Source organism: Ascidiella aspersa, chromosome 5, assembly GCF_963924565.1.
Source record: "Ascidiella aspersa chromosome 5, kaAscAspe10.2, whole genome shotgun sequence".
Lineage (NCBI taxonomy): Eukaryota > Metazoa > Chordata > Ascidiacea > Phlebobranchia > Ascidiidae > Ascidiella > Ascidiella aspersa.
This window is the reverse complement of record NC_139451.1, coordinates 26316551-26338398: the sequence shown is the minus strand read 5'-3', so window position 1 is coordinate 26338398 and position 21848 is coordinate 26316551. Positions and strand designations below refer to the sequence as shown.

General features: G+C 36.1%; 1 protein-coding gene across 1 annotated transcript in view; it reads right to left on the bottom strand.

Moving 5' to 3' along the window:
- Nucleotides 1–21100, bottom strand: part of LOC146145664 (neuronal cell adhesion molecule-like) — a 44623-nt gene extending 23523 nt beyond the window's left edge. Inside the window, exons 1-20 of the mRNA XM_083389592.1 lie at nt 20966–21100; nt 18658–18775; nt 16037–16138; nt 15435–15550; nt 14471–14622; nt 13882–14014; nt 12217–12328; nt 11379–11504; nt 10318–10523; nt 8867–9010; nt 8408–8555; nt 7324–7528; nt 6772–6952; nt 6171–6275; nt 5879–6079; nt 4477–4597; nt 3878–4062; nt 1776–1934; nt 863–1000; nt 241–376 (exon numbers count right to left, since the gene is read on the bottom strand). Of these exons, the coding sequence (XP_083245718.1) occupies nt 241–376; nt 863–1000; nt 1776–1934; nt 3878–4062; nt 4477–4597; nt 5879–6079; nt 6171–6275; nt 6772–6952; nt 7324–7528; nt 8408–8555; nt 8867–9010; nt 10318–10523; nt 11379–11504; nt 12217–12328; nt 13882–14014; nt 14471–14622; nt 15435–15550; nt 16037–16138; nt 18658–18775; nt 20966–21047 (2870 nt within the window). The 5' untranslated portion in view covers nt 21048–21100. The remainder of the gene's footprint in view (nt 1–240; nt 377–862; nt 1001–1775; nt 1935–3877; nt 4063–4476; nt 4598–5878; nt 6080–6170; nt 6276–6771; nt 6953–7323; nt 7529–8407; nt 8556–8866; nt 9011–10317; nt 10524–11378; nt 11505–12216; nt 12329–13881; nt 14015–14470; nt 14623–15434; nt 15551–16036; nt 16139–18657; nt 18776–20965) is intronic.
- Between the last annotated feature and the right edge of the window lie 748 nt (nt 21101–21848).

Below are 21848 nucleotides of genomic sequence, written 5' to 3'. Positions count from 1 at the left end.
CTATATTTTTACGCGTTAAGCCGTACAACAAAACTACAATTGGTTATCAACTGAGAAAAACAACGCCTTGAGTAGAGATCTTGCACCAACAAATGGTCGGTAACTATTTGCGAAGCACAAAATTAGCAGTGTTATCATTTTTTCACATGAGCTTTTTCATGAAAGTTGTATAAACCTGAAGTCCTTAAAGCCACAACATTTTGCCTGACGAAATATTATTGCTGAAATGTTTATGCAAACCTTGAGTCGTTGAAACAGGTATAGACGACACTGTATCCGATGATTTCTCCGTTTGTCTGCTCTGGGGCGCTCCAAGCGACCAAAAGGCGAGAAAATGTCTTCTTGGCGATACGGACATCACTTGGTGCACCCGGCACTAACAAAGCAACACGGAATAAAGCCGAATACACAGAAATTAACATTAAAAACAGTGTCAACTATCATAAAAACTTAAACTGCCTTGAAAGTACTGTATTTTATTAACCAGAAAGATGTAAAAGTTTCAAGATATTATGTATTTCTTTAATCAAGGATGAAATATAAGATAAGATATAAGAATGAGCGGAACTCAATAAAGTAGGTGTTTGTTTTTTAGTATAATCTATACTGGAAAATAGAGTATTCCATGCTCAGACTAATCAACAGACGTTTAAAATTTACGTCATTCCATTTATTTTATCCAAAAAAAGTGTAGGCCTACTGCATGGCTTAACACTGATTTTTTAAAGCGCAGTTGTTTTGAAAGGCAAAATAGTCACTCGCGTTGCTATTTTGCCTTTTAAAGTATTCAAGTTTTTCCCTCCAAGAAAAGCTTGTATCGAAGCCAGTATTGTTATACAAAACTGCAATTTGTCATACTTACAGCTCTCTGGCATCTGCTTGCGGACGATTTCTGACATCGGTCCAACCGCTAGGGTGTTAAAAACCGACACAGCGAACTGGTAGATCCCGTTTGGCGTCAGGTTTTCAATAATACCGCTGGTAACGTTGTCGACAGCAACTAAATAAAGAAAAACAAAAGATAAAGGCGAAGACAACTAGATTCCTTAGCTGGATGTTAGGCTGACAGAATGTTACAAAATCAAAGCGTTACATTGGCAACAACTGGCAATAATAAAACATATGAATTACAAAAGCGATTCACATGTATAAAGGGAACCTAATATATTTGGCTTTGGTCTTCATGGTTAAGCCATCGTATGCATTTTTTAATTCACAAGGGTTGCCGACGATAAAACGGAAACGTCTGTGGTGCATGGACAATGAAAAAACAGTGTTTTTATGAAAGAAACTAAATTAAACGTATCAAAACTCTAGTAAAGGTATAAGAACGACAATGATGTTTCTAAACCTTGTTTTGCGAGATAACGATAAAGATTCAGATTTAACAATACCGTGATTACAGGCGTTAGATTTACAAGTCGCAAATTACCCTAAGTCAGGTTTATTATCATATAAGTTATGCTCTTTCATATGAAGCAAGGACACGGGACCAGCTTGTTCCCGGGTGAGTCCTATTTTCTAACAAAGAACCAGTCGCTTCAATATAAACGTAGTATACGTTTTGGTCTTGGTGCATATTCCATGCAGAAATGAAATTCGACTAATTTTGATACCGGTAAAAAACTGACGCTATTGGTTAAGCCTTTATATATTTCGCCACCAAAGACATCGTCAATATATCCGAATAAACAACGAAATTTGTCCATCTTTTAATCATTAATGTATCTGACTAATACTTATATCGTTGCGTTGTTTATTTAGATATAACCTACCCTGACTCCAAGTGCCTCCGAATTCGGCGAAGGATATCTGGTATCCGCGCAGATGACCTTGGACGTCGGCCTCTGGGACCGGTTGCCATGACAACATGGCCCTGGTCGGTTCGCTGTCCGACGTTTCCACGACAACCTTGGCTGGAGCCGAGAGTGGAACTAAACAAGAGAAAGAGAAGATGATTTCGTGTACAAACAGGTAAATTAGAACAGTGCTTCTTAAACTTTTTTAGTTTCGTTCACCCCTAGCATCTATCTCCAGATTCCATTCACCCTTCTCTAATGATATGATAAAACTATCTCGTTTATATATAACAGCACAAAATGACTTAGGTGGTTTCGATTTTTGTTAATATCAACTCAAGCTAAGTTTTACCATTGCAAATCTACAATTTCACGAGCACAGAAATATAAAGCAACAAAAGCACAAAACAAAGTCACCAAATTGTTGTACTTATGCTAGGCCTACCATATTTTAGCACCCAAAAAGAGGACATTTTTTTGCCTGCAAGTAAAACGATAGTATGAATTGTTACGTTTGAGAAATACGTGCCATATCCACACCTTTTTTCAGCAGCGGCACCCTTTGTAATTTTCCTATAACTTGCACCCCTACGAAAAGCAATTCGGAATTTTTAATTAAATATCACTAAGACAACATGAAAATAGTGAAGTTTGTTGTCAGTCGCGCGAAGCACGAAAAAAATTGGATTTAATTGGTTGAATTGGCGCTAAACTGTAAAATCAGGAGGCTTTTCGCAAAACATTGCGTCCCCTTTTGCTAGCCTGTTATCCAATTATATAAAATGTGGATAAAAAATAGTTCAAACGGTGGATGACTTTTATCGTTTATCTAATTGTAATTAAATAGGGCCGTTGTACCTTCGATGATATGAAAACGTGAAATGGCACTAAAAGAGACTTTGTGCTCAACAAAGTAAACAAAATTAGATAACAGAAGATTCGCAAATTTTTTTGGCAGTTTAAATGTTAAAGTTAGCTAAAACAGAGTTTGTACAGCGCTGTAGGAGTGGTGTACAACCAAAACGAAAACGATACCATTAGAATCATAGCAAAAAAATTAAATATTAACCTAGAGCTCGCCTACCCCCCTACGAATTGCTTGGAGCCCCCCTAGAAACCCTTTTTAAACCAGCAATTCAGCATCTTTCATGGCTTAAGTATTTTTTTGGATATAAATACAACCTCTCGCCTAAAAGTCTTGTTGAAAGTATAAGCAACTAAATCGAAATGGGAAAAAAGAGGAAATTTAGACATTTTTCGGAGGACCATTCAGTTTTCTCAAGAAAAGGGGACAAATCCTCCTAAAAGAGGACATATGGTAGGCCTGTTTTATACACTCAGTACAAACCAACTTAACTAGTACAATAAGCAAAAAAACATCAAAAAACAACAGTTCAGTAGTCGATTTACTTCAAAAAGTTGTTTACTATAGTGACTATAGGATGCTCCTGAACTTTCGTTCACCCTTATTCACCCCTTTTGGTTGGTTGACCTCTGCAAAATTTTTATTCACCCTGGGGTAAACCATTCACAACTTTAAGAAACACTGAATTAGGACGTTTCGTTGGAAGCGGAATTTTTTGATGTGTTTTTATAAAGACTTTGATTCAAGTATTCTGCGAAACGACTAAACTTAAAAAGTCCCAGAACTATGTGAAGAGTGGTGGTTTTAAACGGGAATTGTTGTTGTTTGTTTGAAAGGTAGAGTTGTTACACAGGAAATTTGCGATACATTTGGCCAATTAATATACTGTAATTTGGTTTTTCAACATATTTAAAAGTTTTTTAACATATTCTAATGTGAATTGGCTTTTAACATATTTAGCTAATTAAAATACCGCGATTTTGTTTTTTTAACATATATTTAAATCGGGTCGTGCGAAAGATCTAGAAATTATGTTTTTGCATAAAACCGAAAAATGCTTTTTTAAAACTCCCGCAAAAATGTTCAAAGCATTTCTGTTTTAAATAAAAGCTTCAAGGGTACACATACAGCTAACAGTCCGCTTAATTGTTTACAAACTTTAATATCACACAAAACACATAGTTTAAGACGACCGTAAACACTTTTAACTCACCGTCTTCTCCTGAAAACCCGATGACAGCTATAGGCTCGGGCGAATTGCCCTCATCGTTGAAACAGCCGACCTTGATACGATACTCGGTGAAGACCGGTGTGTCGATCACCGTGTATCTGGTGCGGGTGCCTTTGACGTCAGCCACTTGCCACGTGTCGTTTGCGCATTGGTCGATACGACAGAAACTGTTTTTTTATAAGAAGTATAACAAAACATGTGCTTATCAAAGGAAATAGATGTTAAGGTCACTGGGTTAGTAGTAGAACTCAAGTTAGAGGTGTTTATACGCGCGATGTAAGTTTGATTTCTGTTGTTCGATCAGTTAAAGTGTTGGCAATACAGATATTAGCGATAATTTTTCCACTTGTAATTGTAATCATCCTGCTGGACTGGCAGTAAGACGTTGTGCGATTGTAATGCGTTGGGATAACAAGTACCCTTTTAAATGACTTAAGGTCATTTTACGAAGCTTTATTTACATAAACTATGCTAACTAACTATAAAAAACAGTTTCGATAATCATTTTGTGACTTCTAAAAGCAGCATTTTTATCGGAAAATATTAGACATTAATTTTTCGAAATCGACAAAAACACTAACCTGACTTTGTATCCGAAACCTGGTCCGTTTTGATCAATTCCTCTCACTTCGTCCCACTGAATGATCAGATTGTTGCTAGTTGTGCCTTTACCCTGGACTCCTGTTGGGTTAACCTTTGGCGCTGCATATCAAAAAACAAAAAATGATGTAATCGTAGAAAATATTTCAGGCAGTTTTCAAGGCTGTGAGATAAACATTTTTATTGCACCGATGCGGTTCGTCCGAGGTAGTGAGTTCGAACCTCACCACAAGCTAGACTATTCTATCCTGGTTTGCTGAGATAATTGATCGACTGATTCGGTTAGTCTTTTGAGGGCTTCCCGTGTATAATTACAGTATTATGCGAGTGCCGTTGCCGTTTATGGTAAAACGCTCAATAAAATTTGGAATCGTCAGTTCCAATCAAAACCTAATTTACACGGAAAATTTCCCCTTACAGTATTTGGGAATCCAAGGTGATTGATTAGAATGTCTGACAATGTCGGTATCGGTACTTCATAGAGTGGTATCGGCGTCCAACCTATACCAAATTAATATAGTAATAACAACATTGATTTAAGATCAAGCATAGCAAATCTACCAGGAAAAGTAAATTTAGTAAAAATTAGTAGGTTCACAATTAGCGTTAACTGAACTTCGAAACGCAGAAGAAAATTTGACTTAAAATCCGTGAAAAGTTGCAGTTAGTACTTTCAGTTTTATATATTTTGCTTGTTTGAGCATAGCATTGACGAAATTTTGCATCGGATGGACCGCGACACTTTTTGTCCAAAAAAAGTTGGGGTTTGGGGCTAAAAGCTAGGCATCGGACATCCCCGGAGAAAATACCGAAAAACAACTCAACGACAATCAGCCACCTTCGATTCCAAAGTGATGTCGACTTTTCCCGTGTAAATTATGTTTTACAGAAACTGACAATTCCTTTGGTTGAGTGTTTTATCATTAACGATAACGACACTCCCATAACACTGTAATACAATAATACTTGGGGATACTTCAAGATACTAACCGAACCAGTCGATCAATTATGCAAGCAAGTCAGGTTAGAAGAATCTGTCCCAGTGATTTCCAAACTGTGCGTCGCGAACCTTTTTGTATTTTTGAAAAATTAGTTAATTTGTATACCCAATAGACAAACAGGCAAGCATTTAGACCTAAATATGCACTGTCCATTACAATAATATTGAGACAATAACATATAGTTTGTCACGTGTTAAGGGCGGTTGTAAAATTGCTCTATTGTTGTTCTGTTAAAGGTGTGCCGCGAAATATTGAAGTTTTTTTAGTGTGCCGCAAGCTAAAAAGTTTAGACACCACTGATCTAGTCTGTGGCGAGATTCGAACTAACGACCTCGGACAAACCGCATTGGTTTTAGAAAATGACAAAAGCCAGCCATCTTACCGCCCACCGGAGTCTCGTATCTCATGGAAGGTGAGCTTGGTATTCCCCAGCCCACTGCGTTCCTGGCCAGAATGCGAAAGCGGTAGTTTACGTAAGGTGAGAGGTCGGCTGCTACCGAAGTGGACCCGGGTGATATTCCATCCATGAGTGTTTGCCAGAAGTTGGGCTGGAACACGTTTTCTTCGAACTCGATCTTAAACTCTGCGAATGAAGGCTTATTTTAGCGCAAATTTTAGCTAGAGGCTATTGTTATTTTTTAATCAAACGATAATTAGAAAAAAATGAAAGATACCTTCGATGGGTGCAAAGTTGTCATTGGGCGCGGTCCACTGAAATTCGATCAAAAGTGGATCGGTGTTGAGGCTGTATCGGAAACCTTTCGGCATGCCAGGTGAATCTGGGTAAAAACACGTTCATAAAAGTTAAAAGAAGCAATACATTGTAATCTAATGTATTTTATAAAAGGTAACGATGTTTGGAAGCAACGGTTTTAACCTGTTGTTAGTTTTTAGATTAATTCATGAATTGATATAGTATAACAACAAACCGAAACCCCGCTTGAATGGCGATTTACAGGGGCTTGCAGGGGCTTACTGTGACAATTAAACTTCGTTTCAAAGCATTTCTGTCATTCAAATGGATTGCTTATTAATTAACTGGTTGCAGGACATCATTTTATTAGTTTTGAAAAGAACTATTGGATATATATTGGCTGCTTATTATTCAATAAAACTAAATGGTTAAAAAAAATGAGTTCATCTGTGAAGTTGCCTTTTTAGACTTTTTGTTTTTATTCGCCATATTTGTGTTTTTATTTCATTACAGTCCCCCCTTTAGTAATAATCGCAACCAGAAAAAGCCTTTTAATTTCGAATTTGCAAAATTCTACTTGCCTTGAACAACCAGTTTGATTGCCGTTTTAGCGCTGTCCAGTGATGTTCTGACCGAAGCGACATATTCCCCGGCATCTGAGTACTTTGCATCGTTGATGCGACGTTTTCTTCCCTCTCCTATAATCACTCCGTTCCTCTCCCACTCAACTGACCTCGCCGTTAGCTGGGGGTCTGTGATCACCTGCAAGATATTTTTTTATGTTTTAATTGCAGTCCAGAGATTCTCAGTCTTTTCAATGCGTCGTTTAATTCAAATTTTTCGCGCCCCTTTAATAGTGATAAAATTAACGGTGGTGACATTTGTCGTGGTATGCATTTCTACAAGAATTTTTATGGAATGTTAAACTCGTCCAATATGAGGCTAGTAGTTACTATTAACACAGTGTTCCCAAACGAGCTTAATAATATTTATTTATTTAGAAAGCTCGCCGATTTAGTAGGTAAAAAATTACTGTGCGTTGTCCTAATGCTTTTAACAACGTTTGCATTATAATAAATAAAACATGTGTAGCGTTTCCAGCAGTTTTCAAAAAATGCGCGCCACAATCGTACCTTAACTTCCATTGTGACGCTCTTGCCCACTGTGACGTTATAAACGTGTCCACGGACCGGAACGATCTTAGTGGCCTGTAGAACGTCGAGCGTGAAGTCAACCGTAACGTTACCGAACGCGTTCTCGGCGTAGCACTGGTACTTTCCCTGATCCGATACCTTCACGTTTTGGATAACCATTGTGTCGAGGGCGGGTTGGGCAAACCTGGATTTAATATTGTTTTTAACAACAAATTTCAAAAATTGTCTGGGATATAAGGTTTACAGAGTTCTGATGTCGAATTTGTCAGTCACAACGACCCACTGAACAAGTTGGAATTAAAGTGTTTCCTAAAATATTAAAAACAAGGTGTCATCTAGCCCATGTAAAAGTAGGTAACTAACCAAAACCTCGTACGTAACTAACTAAAACCATGATTTATGCAACAATTTTAAATATAAACTAGATTTTATTATTCCAATTTTATGCAAAACAAAATCGAAGATCCCGATCACTTTTGCGTGTTCTTGCTTTATTTGTTGCCCTTTTTTAGAAAATATTGTTTTTAGAAATATTGTGATATTTAGATCATAGTTTTTTATAGTTTGTTGATCTTTATTACTTGACGCGCAGCAAGAGCGCTGTTTTCCAAGGTCCGCATTAAGGCACAATATTTCTTTCGGGAGACAATTTTGATTTGCAACAAGGTAAATTTTTTGGTAAATTATAAATCAACTTTGTGCAATTGGTTTCTATCTGTTTGAAGAGTAAAACGAGCAAAGACGCATAAAGAAATACAAATGCATAACGTATACACTCAAAGTAAAACTAATAAAAAACAAGTAGGCCTAAACAAAAGTGAAAAAATATGAATTAAAAGAAATAAAAACGCAGTAATTAAATCTTGATCCCTATACTAAAAATACTAAAGCCTATACAGAAGTAGGTATCATTCTGAAAACAATGCTACCTACTCCTGTAGGGGCTTCGATATTCTTACTATACGTCTTAGTGCAACCTCCAATCATTATGCTCCAAAGTTAATCCCTACTGTATATCGTTATTTTTCCAACTAAAATTCAACTTTAAATTGTAGATGCCTACCCTTCCTGAAACATTGCCTCTTCTCCGTTCCTCAGCCAAGTTATCATTGGAGGGGGAGACCCGAAAATCAAGCACTTGAGTTGGATTGATTTGCCGGCCACTTGCTTATAGCTGTCAATGTTGCCAGCCAGCGGGATAGGCGCCGATGCTGCAATGTTTTGTTGTATTGTATAGTTAAAGTAATAAGGCGGATCTATAGCTTTACCGGGTGAGAAATGCGAAATGGATTATTTAGGCTGCACTGAATATGTGATATTAGAAATCACCTTGACCCCTGTAAGATAAATGTTGACCTTAGTTCCTGATTAGTAACAGCAGAATACTCTCGCAAAGCTAGCCAAGTCAAACAATATTTAAAGAATATACTGACAAAAATGACAATGCCTTCGCTGGCGAAATATATATATATATATATATAATTATTATTTAGGCCTTTTAATTTCAGCGTATTGTACTCACTTAAGACGTTGACAAACGCCTGTTCGATCAAAGACCCATGAACGTTGGTGGCAATGCACTGATAAACCGCCGAGTCTGATCGTTTGAGGTTCGTCAAGCTGATGAGGTTGGGGGTTACAATTCTGTTGGGCATCGGTGGCATGTCTGAAAATAAAAAATCTTTGTATATGGTCGTATTGGTCTAATCTGAATAGGGTTATAAGGTGGTACTGTATAAAGACCAATTGTATTAAATTCTCGACGAGCTTTCGCACAACCGTGCTTCGTAGAATATATTTCTATTTTGGCGTGATAAGCACTGTTGTGCGAAAGCTTGTCGAGAATCAATGCAATTTGCCTTTGTATAGTGCCACCTCATTACCCTATTTGAAATAAGATAAAATATTATTTCAGGTTTTTGCAACAAGACTACACCGAACGAGCTAAAGCCAATTCAGAAAATTGAAATTCGAACTTACAACCTCAATCTGCCCAGTCAATAAGTTACCAACTAAATTTTATAGTTACAACGCCGGGTTTTAAACTTAGTGAATGTACGATGCTGTGGTGTTATACGTAAAACCATATCGATTAGGCGACTAAACAAATTGGGCCAACCTCCCTGATTTAAAATACCAGCCTTTGCTAGAGGGGGCTTGTAAAACAAACACTAACTTTTTAAAACAAACATGCTTTAAAATCAGTGCGCTGGCAAAAGCACAATGTTTTCCCTGTAATTGTGCGTATTTTAAGTGCCTGCAATATTACGTCTATACTATTACCAAGTAGGCGTAAATATCACCAATTGGATAAATTCGTCGGCAGTTATCTGCCCTTACCCCTATCAAGGAAATAATTAGGCACAAAACCAAACAGATGGATATTGTGTAACGCAAACACAACCTATACCCATATAACATCGATTTTGGCATTAAATATTCATGTAAACCCTAAAAAATCGCAGGTAGCCTACATATAGCCATGACGAGCAAGAAAAGTCAGCAAAATCAAAACAGAGCAGCTTGACAAGACGATAGCTCATCTTCGACATATATTTGGAGTACTTAATATTACGTCTATACTATTACTGTGTGGGTTTACGGCACAGCAATGGTTAAGGTTGACAGTTATATATCATCAACGGAAGCAATTCTTCGCAGTTTATAGTAGGGATGTCTGATAAAATCAGATCGGAGCCGATACCCTATGCCAGTGTTTCTCAATCTTTTATCGTGGCGACCTAAATATTAGAAAATTGTAGATTTGCAATAGTAAAACTTAGCTTGAGTTGATCTTAACAAAAATCGAAACAACCTAAGTCATTTGTGCTGTTATATATAGACGAGATAGTTTTATCATATCACGAGACAAGGGTGAATGAAATCTGGAGATAGATGCTAGGGGTGAACAAAACTAAAAAAAGCACAGTCCTATGCCAAGTGGTAGCATTGGTACTCGTTCACGTCACTTGCCTGCAATCGGTTTTCCGTTAACTCGCCATTCTGTCGTCGGGGTTGGCAGTCCCTCGACGTCACAGCGTATTTCTACGTCGCCGCCCGGCACTTGCACTACGTCATTCGGCTTGTTGACGTCAGAGGCGAAGAAGGGCCGTGACTCGATGACGATACTGATCGTGGAGTTTGAAGCCGCGTGGCCCGGAAGGTTGCTAGCTGTGCACCTGAGTAAACGTTTGTGTTCTATCAGATTGGATTGACTATACTCGTAAGCAGACTTGGACAACTAGATAATTATAGGGTGCACTATGCACGCATCTGTAATGTAGCTTGATAATGAATTGCAAAGCCAAAAAGGTCGAGTAGACCAACATCAACTTGATTATTATATCATCTTCAGTTAATGCGACTGAGAAGCAATTTAAGCATCACTTATAAGAGATGGGACGCAATTGCTATCAGTCTGAGTTTCGAAAGTCGGAGCATTATTGAAGATGATACAAGCTCGTATCGAAATGTCTTTATAATCAAGATGATGTCGATCTACTCGACCTTTTTGGCTTGGCAATTGATAATTCTAGTTTTAAGATTCGATGAATTAGAGCAAAATGCAGCCATCCTTCGCAAAACTAATTGAAATTTGTCCCGTTCGCAACCAGGACGTACCGGAACAACGTTGCCGTAACATAATTTCTGTCGGTATGAAGTAAAAAATAGTCGCATTTTAATTATTTTGTTGTTAATAACCATATATAAACAGGGATAGCAAACACGTCGATTGTCTGGTCAAGCCTAATAAAGCGTTCTTTGGCGTAACAAATCAACCTCCAGCGCTGGCTTGGAATGCATTTAACGCTCAAAATGTTTAATAAGTGTTTTTGTGACTTTTTTACTGAACCAGTCGATCGCGAGTCTCTAAAAAATGTTTCAGTTGACCGGATTCAAACAAAAGTTAGCTACACCTGATATATCATATAAAAATCGAACATAGTCGATATTTTACTTGAAGGTCTGGTTCTATCTTGGTGGACCATTGCTATCGGACAATTATACAAAAGAAAATGAACCGGCGAACTTACATGTATTCAGCTGTGTCGCTGTAGCTGGCATTCCTGATAAGCACAGTGTGTCCAAAGTCTTGCACTTGGTATCTATCAGCCGGCCATTTCCCACTAAGCTTTGACCATGAGATAGTAGGCGTAGGGCTGCAAATATTTGTTTTAACGACAAATTAACAAAGCATTATTAAGCAAAGTATGTGATAGTCAGATGACTCGTAATGTATGTGTGTTTGTTTGCGTTTTGCGAGCAGTATTTCTCAAACACAGTGCCTCGGCACTCCAGTTAATATCACGCGTGACAGGAAATTATTTTGAATTAGAAGAATATAATCAATTATGTTAATTAAAAATAAAAATAAAAACGGAAAAAATATTATCAATCAAGTTAAAATACATCAGTGTTGTGATGACTTATATCAATGATTTTGTGCACTTTGGTTACTATTTTTTAATAACCTAACTTTAAGTTTTTAAGGTTAAATAACTTGACTTGACGTTAGTCTTTCAGACAAATGCCCTGGGTTTAAAATAAAGCATTTTCATTAGGCTTTTTTAAATATTGAATTCTGCACGTAAATTTTTTAGTTTAGACTTTGCCCATATACAGACGAGTTTACAAATAATAAATATGATTTGACTGAGACTTAACTTGCTATTTATTGAAAGAGACTTGACGTGGACTTTAGTTGTTTTACAACTGACTTGAATGGAACTTAGTCATTTAAAACAGTTTACAACTCCGATAGACATACAGGGAATTGCGCCACAAGCTGAAAAGCTTGAACCATACTGATTAGTTACTGTTTTAAAGGGGAAAGTTAATTGTAGAGCATTTTAAAAACAACTTTAAACTTACTTTCCGCCAGCTGCACACGTTAGCTTTAAGGTGTCCCCCCGAAGTCGGATTCGTGGTTCAACTTCGGTTTTTGGCGAGATTATTACGGCCGTTCTGTCTCGCACCGGTGACTCTGTAATACGTTTTGGTTCGTTTTTCACCATCAAATTAAGTATGACACTTATTATACGGCATATAAAAGAGCTGATGATAGCCTATACTTATGGGCAAAATATAGTTTCCTCGACAAACGTTTAATGCTACAGTTTACTCGTTTTTCAACCTTCTAGTTTTACATGTTTGACAAGACCAAACCTGCTGTCAACTATACAAAAATATACTGTCAATTATATAAACTTTTTTACAATCAATAAACGTTCTAAAAAAAAATATTAATAATTTTTTATAAAATATTAATAATTTTAAAATAGCCAATAGAAAAGAAAATTACAAGGGCATCAAGCAGGACAAAAATTCACTGGTATGATTTTGTTGCCTATCGCGGTTAATAACATGGGTTTTGTCAAATATCATATTGGTTATTACGTAACCTTTATTGGGTGATAATTTGTGTCTAACTGACTGGCGACATTAGAAAAAAAATAATAAAATAATTTCGCCAGCAATTTGATTAAAAAAGAAATTCAAAGCACCGAAAAATTTTATTTTAGTTTGCGTCGTTTTGTTTTGCAATTAGGCTACACAGATTTAATTGGCTCTTCCTTTCTCTGTAATTAGCCACCCAGTAATCTCCTAAGTCAATTACGACGCTGGAGAATTTCGCACAGCGGTAAAACTCGCCAGAATTTAATTACACGCTGCAACAAGAGAAAAACTCGGCGACAAAACAAGCAGATGGAAATTGTGATAACACCGAATTGCTAACACGAACCGGCCAGAAGTATTGATTTGTGCATTAAATATTCATGTAAACAGTCAATAGTCTTCCAGGCATCAAGCCCAAAATCGCAAAGCCTGAGATATTGTGTGCACAGGAAAACCAATTGTAAATCTTTACTTGGAAAGAGTTTCTCTATTTCAGGACCTGGCTCAATATTTTGGAGCATAATGGTTGGAGGTTGTAGTAAGACGTAATAAGAATATCAAAGCCCATACAGAAGTAGGTATCATTTTGAACGTTTCGAATAACTCTTTATTCATTTCAACATAAAATGTTCAACATCAAATCAAATGACATCAAATGTTGAAAATAAATAAAGAGTTATTCGAAACTTTTAAAATGATACCTACTTCTGTATGGGCTTTGATATTCTTATTACGTCTGGCTCAATATTGTTTCGCTAAAAACAAAGTTTTTCTTTAATATTGTTTCGTTTAAAAACTTTTTATGGATAGAGTCAGCGATACTGTCCTTAAGCAAATTATGTTAGGGAAAAGCGACACATCAACTATATTTCACCGAGCGTAGCCTACTGCTGAACGCTAAAAACCAACAATAACGAAATGTCGATATTATGGAAACACAATATATTGTTGTCTGTCGGATTATATATTTTTTATTGATGCTTCAAGATTTTACCTTTCTTTAGCCTTTCGTTGTTTTCGCTGAATTTACAATGATAATGATATGAAATTAACTATTCCCGAAGCTTTTAGGAAGCAAAAAAACATGTCAAAATTATGCACTTATATAGTCAGTATAGATGATCTAACAATCTAATTCACCTGTATCGACATTCAAGGTGTAATGAGTGCCATCAGTCGATTTCCTCGTAGCCAGATCTTTTACAAGGCAGTAAAGTTCCAGGCCGTTGTCTTCAGCAAGTACGTTGGCAAACACGAGTAAGCCATCAGAAGTCTGCCAAAAAAAAACGCTTAGAACACTAAACAAAAAATGCGATTTTACAAATGTTTACTATAGTTTTAACAATAAGCAACATAAAGGCACAATTCACGCAAAAATCTCTTTAGTATAGAATGCAAAAGAGATTTCTCAGTAGCGTACACCGCTATCAAATTTACAAAACCCTGTTGACTATAAAAACGCTAGACAAAATCCGAAGTTTAAGATTTTCTTCTCTTCTATACTGCAAATAAATTTCAATTAGCCGAAAAACAGTTTTGCTCTAGTATAGTTACTGCTATTCCTTGCCTAAACTTCATGCTTTAAACTCTCAATGTATTTTAGCTCGACATTCAACAGTGGAACGTCATATTTTTTACCATATGAAGCCGTCTTGCCTAATTCGTCATTTTTCACTGTTTATCAATTAATCGCCCGCATTTTATACCCATTTCTAAACTTTTAACTTACCTGTGAAATTCTGTTGGAGAGTGAAACGCCGGGTCTTTTAAAACTCCAGGAAATGACCTGACCGGGCACGCCTTCGAAGTCGCACTTAAAGTCGACTGAATCTCCGACACGAACAGCGTAGTCCTTGTCGTTGGGACGTTGGTATGGGGTTTCTGGGAAGTACAGGACAATGAAATGAACCAGTGCTTATCAGCCCTTGGGTCGTATTGCTATTTATGGTTGAGACAAATGACAGCTAGGAGATTGTCGACAATACAGTTTAATTTATTTTATGTAATATTTGAAGAATCAATTAAATTATTCGTAACATTCTGCATCCCAGCAGCCATATTGGTTTTAAACAAGTACTATTGGGGATAGCTTATTTTCTTTGCGATTATTAATTTGCAACCACGCCTTGCCAAGGACTGAATAAATTCTTCAAAGAGTTGGGCTGTCATAAGAAACGCAAGACTGGTTAAACAGCAAGGCACAGAAACGGTGGCACTGTAATAAAACATTGGTAGTGGTAAATAATACTGAGGGGAATAAAACGGTAAACAGAAGAAATAAAACACTTAAAAGGGTTTTACTTCAGTCATAACAATCGTTGATCTAAATTCCAAATAATTTTACGGTGACTCATTTTATTTAAAAAAAAAATGGGAACATCTTATTTGTTCAGTAACAAAATCCGATTAAGCAATTAAAAGTTTGTAAACATAATATTTCTAACACCGATGTCAAATAAATACTGTTATTTATAGCAGCGGCTTTTCGAGATTAATTCTTGTGTTTTAGTTTTAAATATACTCAAAATGATTTGTAAATATTATTTAACATTTAATCTCGTTACAGTAACAAATTAGAAGCAGACAAAAGTGAAACAATCAAAATGTAAATTAGCTATAGCGGAATTTATTTTCTTTTATTTACAGAAAACTACGTCTGGTAAGAAGGAAAGCTTGTAAGCAAATCAACCTACTTGCAACTTTTATGGTCGCCTTTCTGGACATTGCCCGACCGAGGCTGTTCTCAGCAAAGCATTGGTACTTCCCCTCATAGCGGGTGAGCTCGCTTTCGGAAAGCTTGTCACTGCCACTGCAAAAAGTCAAGTTGGAAGATAAAATATTTTGGGTATACATGAAAATAATAGAGCGCAAATATACAAATTCACATTTAACTTGTTTAAAATGCACAAATAATTTGTTACACGTAGCAAAATTTAAGTTAGGCAAACTGATAGCAACTGTAATTTTAAACCGAATTGGCTTAACCATACAAGGCGCCAAACAGAGGCCCGGCGCAGAAATAGAAATGTACACCTAACTTATTTCAAAACGGCTTATACACCTATTGATGAGAATACAATTTTTTATTTCCCAAAAGTTAACCGATTTGACATACATCAGTTAATTCCCAAAATTTAACCGATAAATGAAACAAAATCTCGAATGACGTTATTACTGTGAAAAGAGATTTCATTGATTTAGTAATTTATAGACGCGTTTTCTTGCTAAGTATAGTCTGAGACAAGAAGTGCAATGTATAAGTAGTTTAACTTTATCTTTTTAAATAAAAACTCACACAAAGCGAATTGTTCCGTCCGTCTGTGACATCACAATCGTCCTGTTCTCCCTTCCCTCTATACCGACATCTAGCGGAATGTCGTCCATCATCCAAGAGTAACTAAACAAATAATAACGAGGATTATAGCCTTGTTGGCAACAGGACAATTAACTATTACGTTTTTGACATTTGTAGCTTGTGATTTTAGATATTTTCCTTATTTTAACGAATTAATTTTTTGATTAGATCGGAATCAGATGTCCATTTAACACTAAGATGTCCATTTTACACTAAATTACAATCTTGTGTTGGAAGTCAATAATTAACTGCCTATCACTGTCATTCGATTAAACATATATATGGTTACTCATTATCCGTAAGATGAAATCAACAAAATCCTGTATCGAGAGAAAGAAAATCTCAAAGTTTGCCTCCCAAAACTATTTGTCGACCTTAAAAACAGTGGAATATATGTTTTATCAAAAATAAATCCAATCAAGAATTGTGTCATCAATTGACGATCTTCATTACAGATATAATAAATTACGTTTCAAGGACGCCCCAAGGTAGTATCCAAACAATATCAATGCTATAGTCTAGGCGAGAAAATGAAGAAATATCCGTAATAATCGATAGCTCATTTGCTTTAATAAGGAAAAGATCGATTGCATGAAAAGCTAGCAATAACAACCTGTATAGAAATACGAAGCCTACACCTTCAAAATCGGTAATAATACGCACAATAATGTGTGTTTTGCTTAATATTTATATAATAGTGTCAATAAGTTGATCAAGTTGGAATTTGAAGATGAAGTAGATTTGGATTGTGAAAAAGTTCTAACTTTCAAACTTAAGGTGTAAAACACAGTCGGGCACTTTTCGACTATCAATATAATATGACAGTACAAAACAACACACTTGTATTCCAAAAGGGCTTTATGTACGCTGTGACCAAGGATATCAAACGCTTCGGCGATAAAACATTGTTGTATTTGCGCATTAGGCAGACAAAAGATCCAAAGCAAACAAATTACAGATTAAGGGAAGAGATGGGAGAAGGATCTGGTTAAGCAAAACAAATGTTTCCTAGAAGTCATTCGCAAACTGAAGTTGACAAACCTTAAACCACGATTAGATCAAGTAGTGATGCGGTATATCGTATGGGCTAAGTCGTGGGGGTTTTGTATACTAGAACAAGTTAAACCTTTTTTCCATGAAGGTGTGAATCATAGGTTGAAAGTCACGTTAAACAACTCACTTTTGTCTCTTTTCTCTTCGTTACAAGTTCCCTTGCAACGGAGCGTTTTGTGGACTTTTTAAATATCGTTCTATAATTCCAATTAAATGAGAAATAATTACAGATTTTCATTTCCTTAAAGTCGTTGGTGATTTTAATGGGGTTTACAAGCAGTGGTACGTTTTGGACTTTTAAAAATATAGGTCTTCCCATAATTTCGAGTAAATGAAACAGTTTCGACTTTTTTCCCCTTAAAGGTGTTAGTTATTTAATGGGGTTTAAACTTGGTTGTTTTATATTCATTTTCCTTTCCTATTATTTTCTTTGCTTCTTCTTAATTGGTGAGCGTTCCGTAGACTTATGTCACTCTTTATTATGATTTTCTGGGAGAAGTTCAAGTTTTTAATTTACGTTTAAGATGTTGGTGATGCGTTATTTTAATTTACTTTCCCTAATCATTTCCTTTACAAATTCAAATTTTCTTAACCAGTTATCTCTCCAGTTCAACCTCTGATCAAGCCTATTTTCTTGCTAGGTAATGCAGACTCCTTGAAGAACACTTGAATCGCGTTCCCGGACCATATACTTATGACCCGTGTCGACGGCCGAAAACTGGAGGCGTTAAACTCGCGCGCCAGTAAATAAACAACGACTTCATTTGCCGAGGTTGATGTGCAAACAGGCAAATGGGCAATCGAAGTGGCTCGAGGGCCAACACGTTGCCACGAGTGCTGTCTTGATTTACTTGCTTCGGTAATTTGGAATGCGGCCGCTGTTTTACACTACACCATCAGGAGTGATTATAAGCGATTCGAAAAACAAACGCTGTTAACGAATGACATAAAAAACTAAAAGTCCATTTCTTCAACGCAGTGGTACGCTGTTAACGAAGATGAAAACCTCATTGATTTACAGTTAATGCAATTGCACTTCAAATATTTTTTAATATGTAAAATTGGTAAACTTAACTAAAAAATAATACAAAACGCAACATATAGCAAGCAAATTGTTTTACGTAGAAAATTAAGATAATTACTCAATATTTTATAGCATAAAATGCCTAACGAAATCATTTTATTTTAACCCAAGTCATTGTCCAAATAACTTAAGTCAAGTGAAGCCATTTGTCGAAAGACTTATGCCATTCAAGTCATTTGTAAAAAGTGACTTAAGTGCACTTAAGTCAAGTAAGTGACTTAAGTCAAGTCAAGTCAGTGACTTCAGTCATCACAACACTGATCAAGGCTCCTTGGTTGGAATGCCAACCATTGAACTCATTTTAAAACAGGGGAAGATGGTCCGGTGTGTATCGTGAAAATATATGACGAGTCTGTTGAACTCAAGGTATGTTCTTCTGCATTTGGATTTTTTAAACTAACTGAATTTTAAATTGCAAACCTACCCTCCAGATGTGATCACGTCGGGGTATGCGTCGGCCGCGCATTCCAGAACAATCTCCACTTCTCGGATGGCGTAAAGCGTTTCTTTGGGTTGCAACGTGATTCGTGGTGGTCTCGGCACTAAACGAGAGGAAATGAATTAGAAATAAAGACAAGTGGTTGAAGATCGCATGAGACAAATTACAGAAACAGAAGACAACACTTAGTACGGAAGCCTTTTATAGAGATAACGGAAATCGGCCAATCAATCAGTTTAAAAAAAAACATTTTTTTAAAAACACATCTATAGCAGCAGCGTAAATAGTCGCAATTTAACTTTGCGAAGTTTTTTTGAGACAAAGTATAGCAAAACACATTTATAAAATGCCTGAAAAAATAAAAAGCTTGACCTTGGTGATAGATTTGGTGACCTTGACCCAAACCTATCGTTTGATGGTGAGTAAAGGTTGGTACTAACAAACAAATATTCGTAAACGCAAAAAGATTACAAAATAGAAAAAAAAACTTCCCAATTGGTGAATATATAAAACAGTTCCAACTCTAAACGTTTAGAATACGGCTGCATTACGTCAACAGAACTTTGAAAGTGACAGCGTAGGTGGCAAGAAGGTAACATTCGTGTTTTTAAAAACAGAAAAATGCTTGTTTTAGGCAAGCCTTGGCGATTAAAATATTAGTAAAATGATGAAGCGCATTTCCATGCCGGGTGAGTTTTAACAATTTCCAGGCACAGTTCAGGCCACATAAACAACCTTGACATGACATTGCGTGTACGACACCTGACAAAATGACGTTTGATTCGAGCAAATACTTACTTATGCGTCGAACTGCGTTCCAAGTAAGCAAAAAACAAAGAACAGATAGGTTTATGTTTTTAAACACATTGATGTTCAATCATATGTTAAAGTGGTCGACATTAAAGGTTAGTTGGATGTGAACAATTACAAAAGACTGTTTAGCTGCCACATAACTAAAACTATAAGTATAAAAATTCCAAAGTTTGATATTTTAATTTGCGTTTCTTAAACAATTACAGGATTTGCTGTACATCAGGTACAAAAAAGCTGTTCCGCGGCAAAAACAACCATATATCTTTTATCGGAAACAAATTGAATGACGTTTTACTAGTGCAATAGTTTAAACCGTGCCGCAATCTTATCATTTTAATCAAATCTCCACGTAATGTATCTCATTAAATCGACAAATTTGAAAGATGGGATTGGAATACATTTCCCGGTGGACTACAAGACTTTGATTGAAATGGTCGATCATATAAGGCTATATAGGCTACGTCATTGGGCGTCGAAACGCGTGAAGATTAAGAGGTGTACAATTTCACGAATCTTGTCGATTTGCTGAGAACGATGCTATTAAGTTTACGGGATAGCGATTACACAATGTAAAGCTAAAAACGGAAATTTTCACACTTAACTGTGTAATGTACAAAATGAAAGATCGCATATTTAGATACCCTATTTTACACATTTTCTCTATACTCTAAATTGAAAAGTCATAAGGCGGTAGCCTACTTTTGAAAGGAATGACATAAACTGAGATAAAATGCTAGCACAAAAAAAAATTGACAAAGAGCATTACAGCTTCATATATAAGTGTTTACTAACAACGCTATTTAAGGCGGCAAAAAAACTTTCGAAAATTAATAAACGCGTTTTATGTAAGCGGATTTGGGGTTTTCTGGTTTTATTTGCTTTGTACGCCATGCCCGGCAAAGTGAAAATCTATTAGAGGTGTTACGTTTTAGTTGACTTTCATGTAAAACAAACCCCCCCCCCAAACCCCCGTCGCGAACAAGTAAGGATTTAGAAATACTTTATCTTCGCAACAAAGTATGATCATAGTAGGCCTACTTAAAGTTATTACTCAATATTAAGGTACTACATTTTAGTGGTTAGCCGTGCAAACAGACAAATAACGAGACATTTTTATTAAGGCGGAGATTGTAAATAATAAGGTGGGTTACCAATAAAAACGTGTTTCATTTAATAAAATTGAAATTAATTATATTGCTTGTCTTTAATAAAACCATATTATGTAAAACCGTTAAGCTTAAATCTAATAAAACATCTCAATCATACTTTAAAAAATATTTTGTTGAACCATTTTAAATCTAAGTTTACGCTAAAAACGTTTAACATAAAGCATTAAGCATGGCATATTTTCGCTTGCAATGGTATATCTGAAAAAGCTTACATAGTTTGTGAAGGGTAAAATCGTATTTAGACCTTAATTGCATGTCGAACGGCGGCAGTTTTAAATTATTGATTGCCTACAACACACAAACTAATGTACCTTCTGGTGGAATTTCAACTGTTGTGGCGCGTCCGTTGCTATGCAACAGTGAAAACAGTGTCACAAAAAGGACAATCTTCATAATTGTGCGATTTTGCAAAAATCCTTGGTTGCTTGACCTCTGGTCATTCGATTTCCAAACCACAGACTGAATGGGAAGATCAGTTGGCAATTATAAACGATGTTATCCTTGTGAATAAAACAACAAGAAAACATTTTTTATTTTTATTTTGCACTAAAAGTCACACATCAATGCCTTGAATATAACTAAACTTTCATTGCTGTTGACTCAACACAAATACTTTATTAAGCTACAGAAATGTAAATCGAAGTTGTTAAAGTATTGACTTTTAAGTAATTCCTAACGTTTGCTAAATTCTAACCTGAAAGTGTATAAACCCGAATGGCAGTTGCACAATATATGCTACTACTGAAGAAAACCCTATATGTTTACCTAAGACTTAATCGGTTATTTGCAAAACAGATTACACATTTAAAGGATTGAGGCTACATTTATCATATGTCGACTGCGACCGCCAAGTTCAGACTAAATTACATCACATTTAAAGCCCGACGACTCGGTTCTTTATCCAGATAAGTTGAAATTCAATTGTATCATTGTAAGTTGTTCTTTTACGAGTGGCTCGAACAGCACTTGAACCCCGACAACTCAACTCGTCTCCATTCAAACCAAGCAACTGCGAAGCATATTCACTACAAACTAACAACTGTACACTGCTGGTTTGTTGTGTGATAGATGCTTATCTGCTTATACAGCTGTGCGATTTCTGCACAACGGCCAAATATTTTAAATATGCTGTTTCTACCAGGCATAGTATATACTGAAAATAAGTTCTTCTCATACTTATTTTGTTTTATTTGA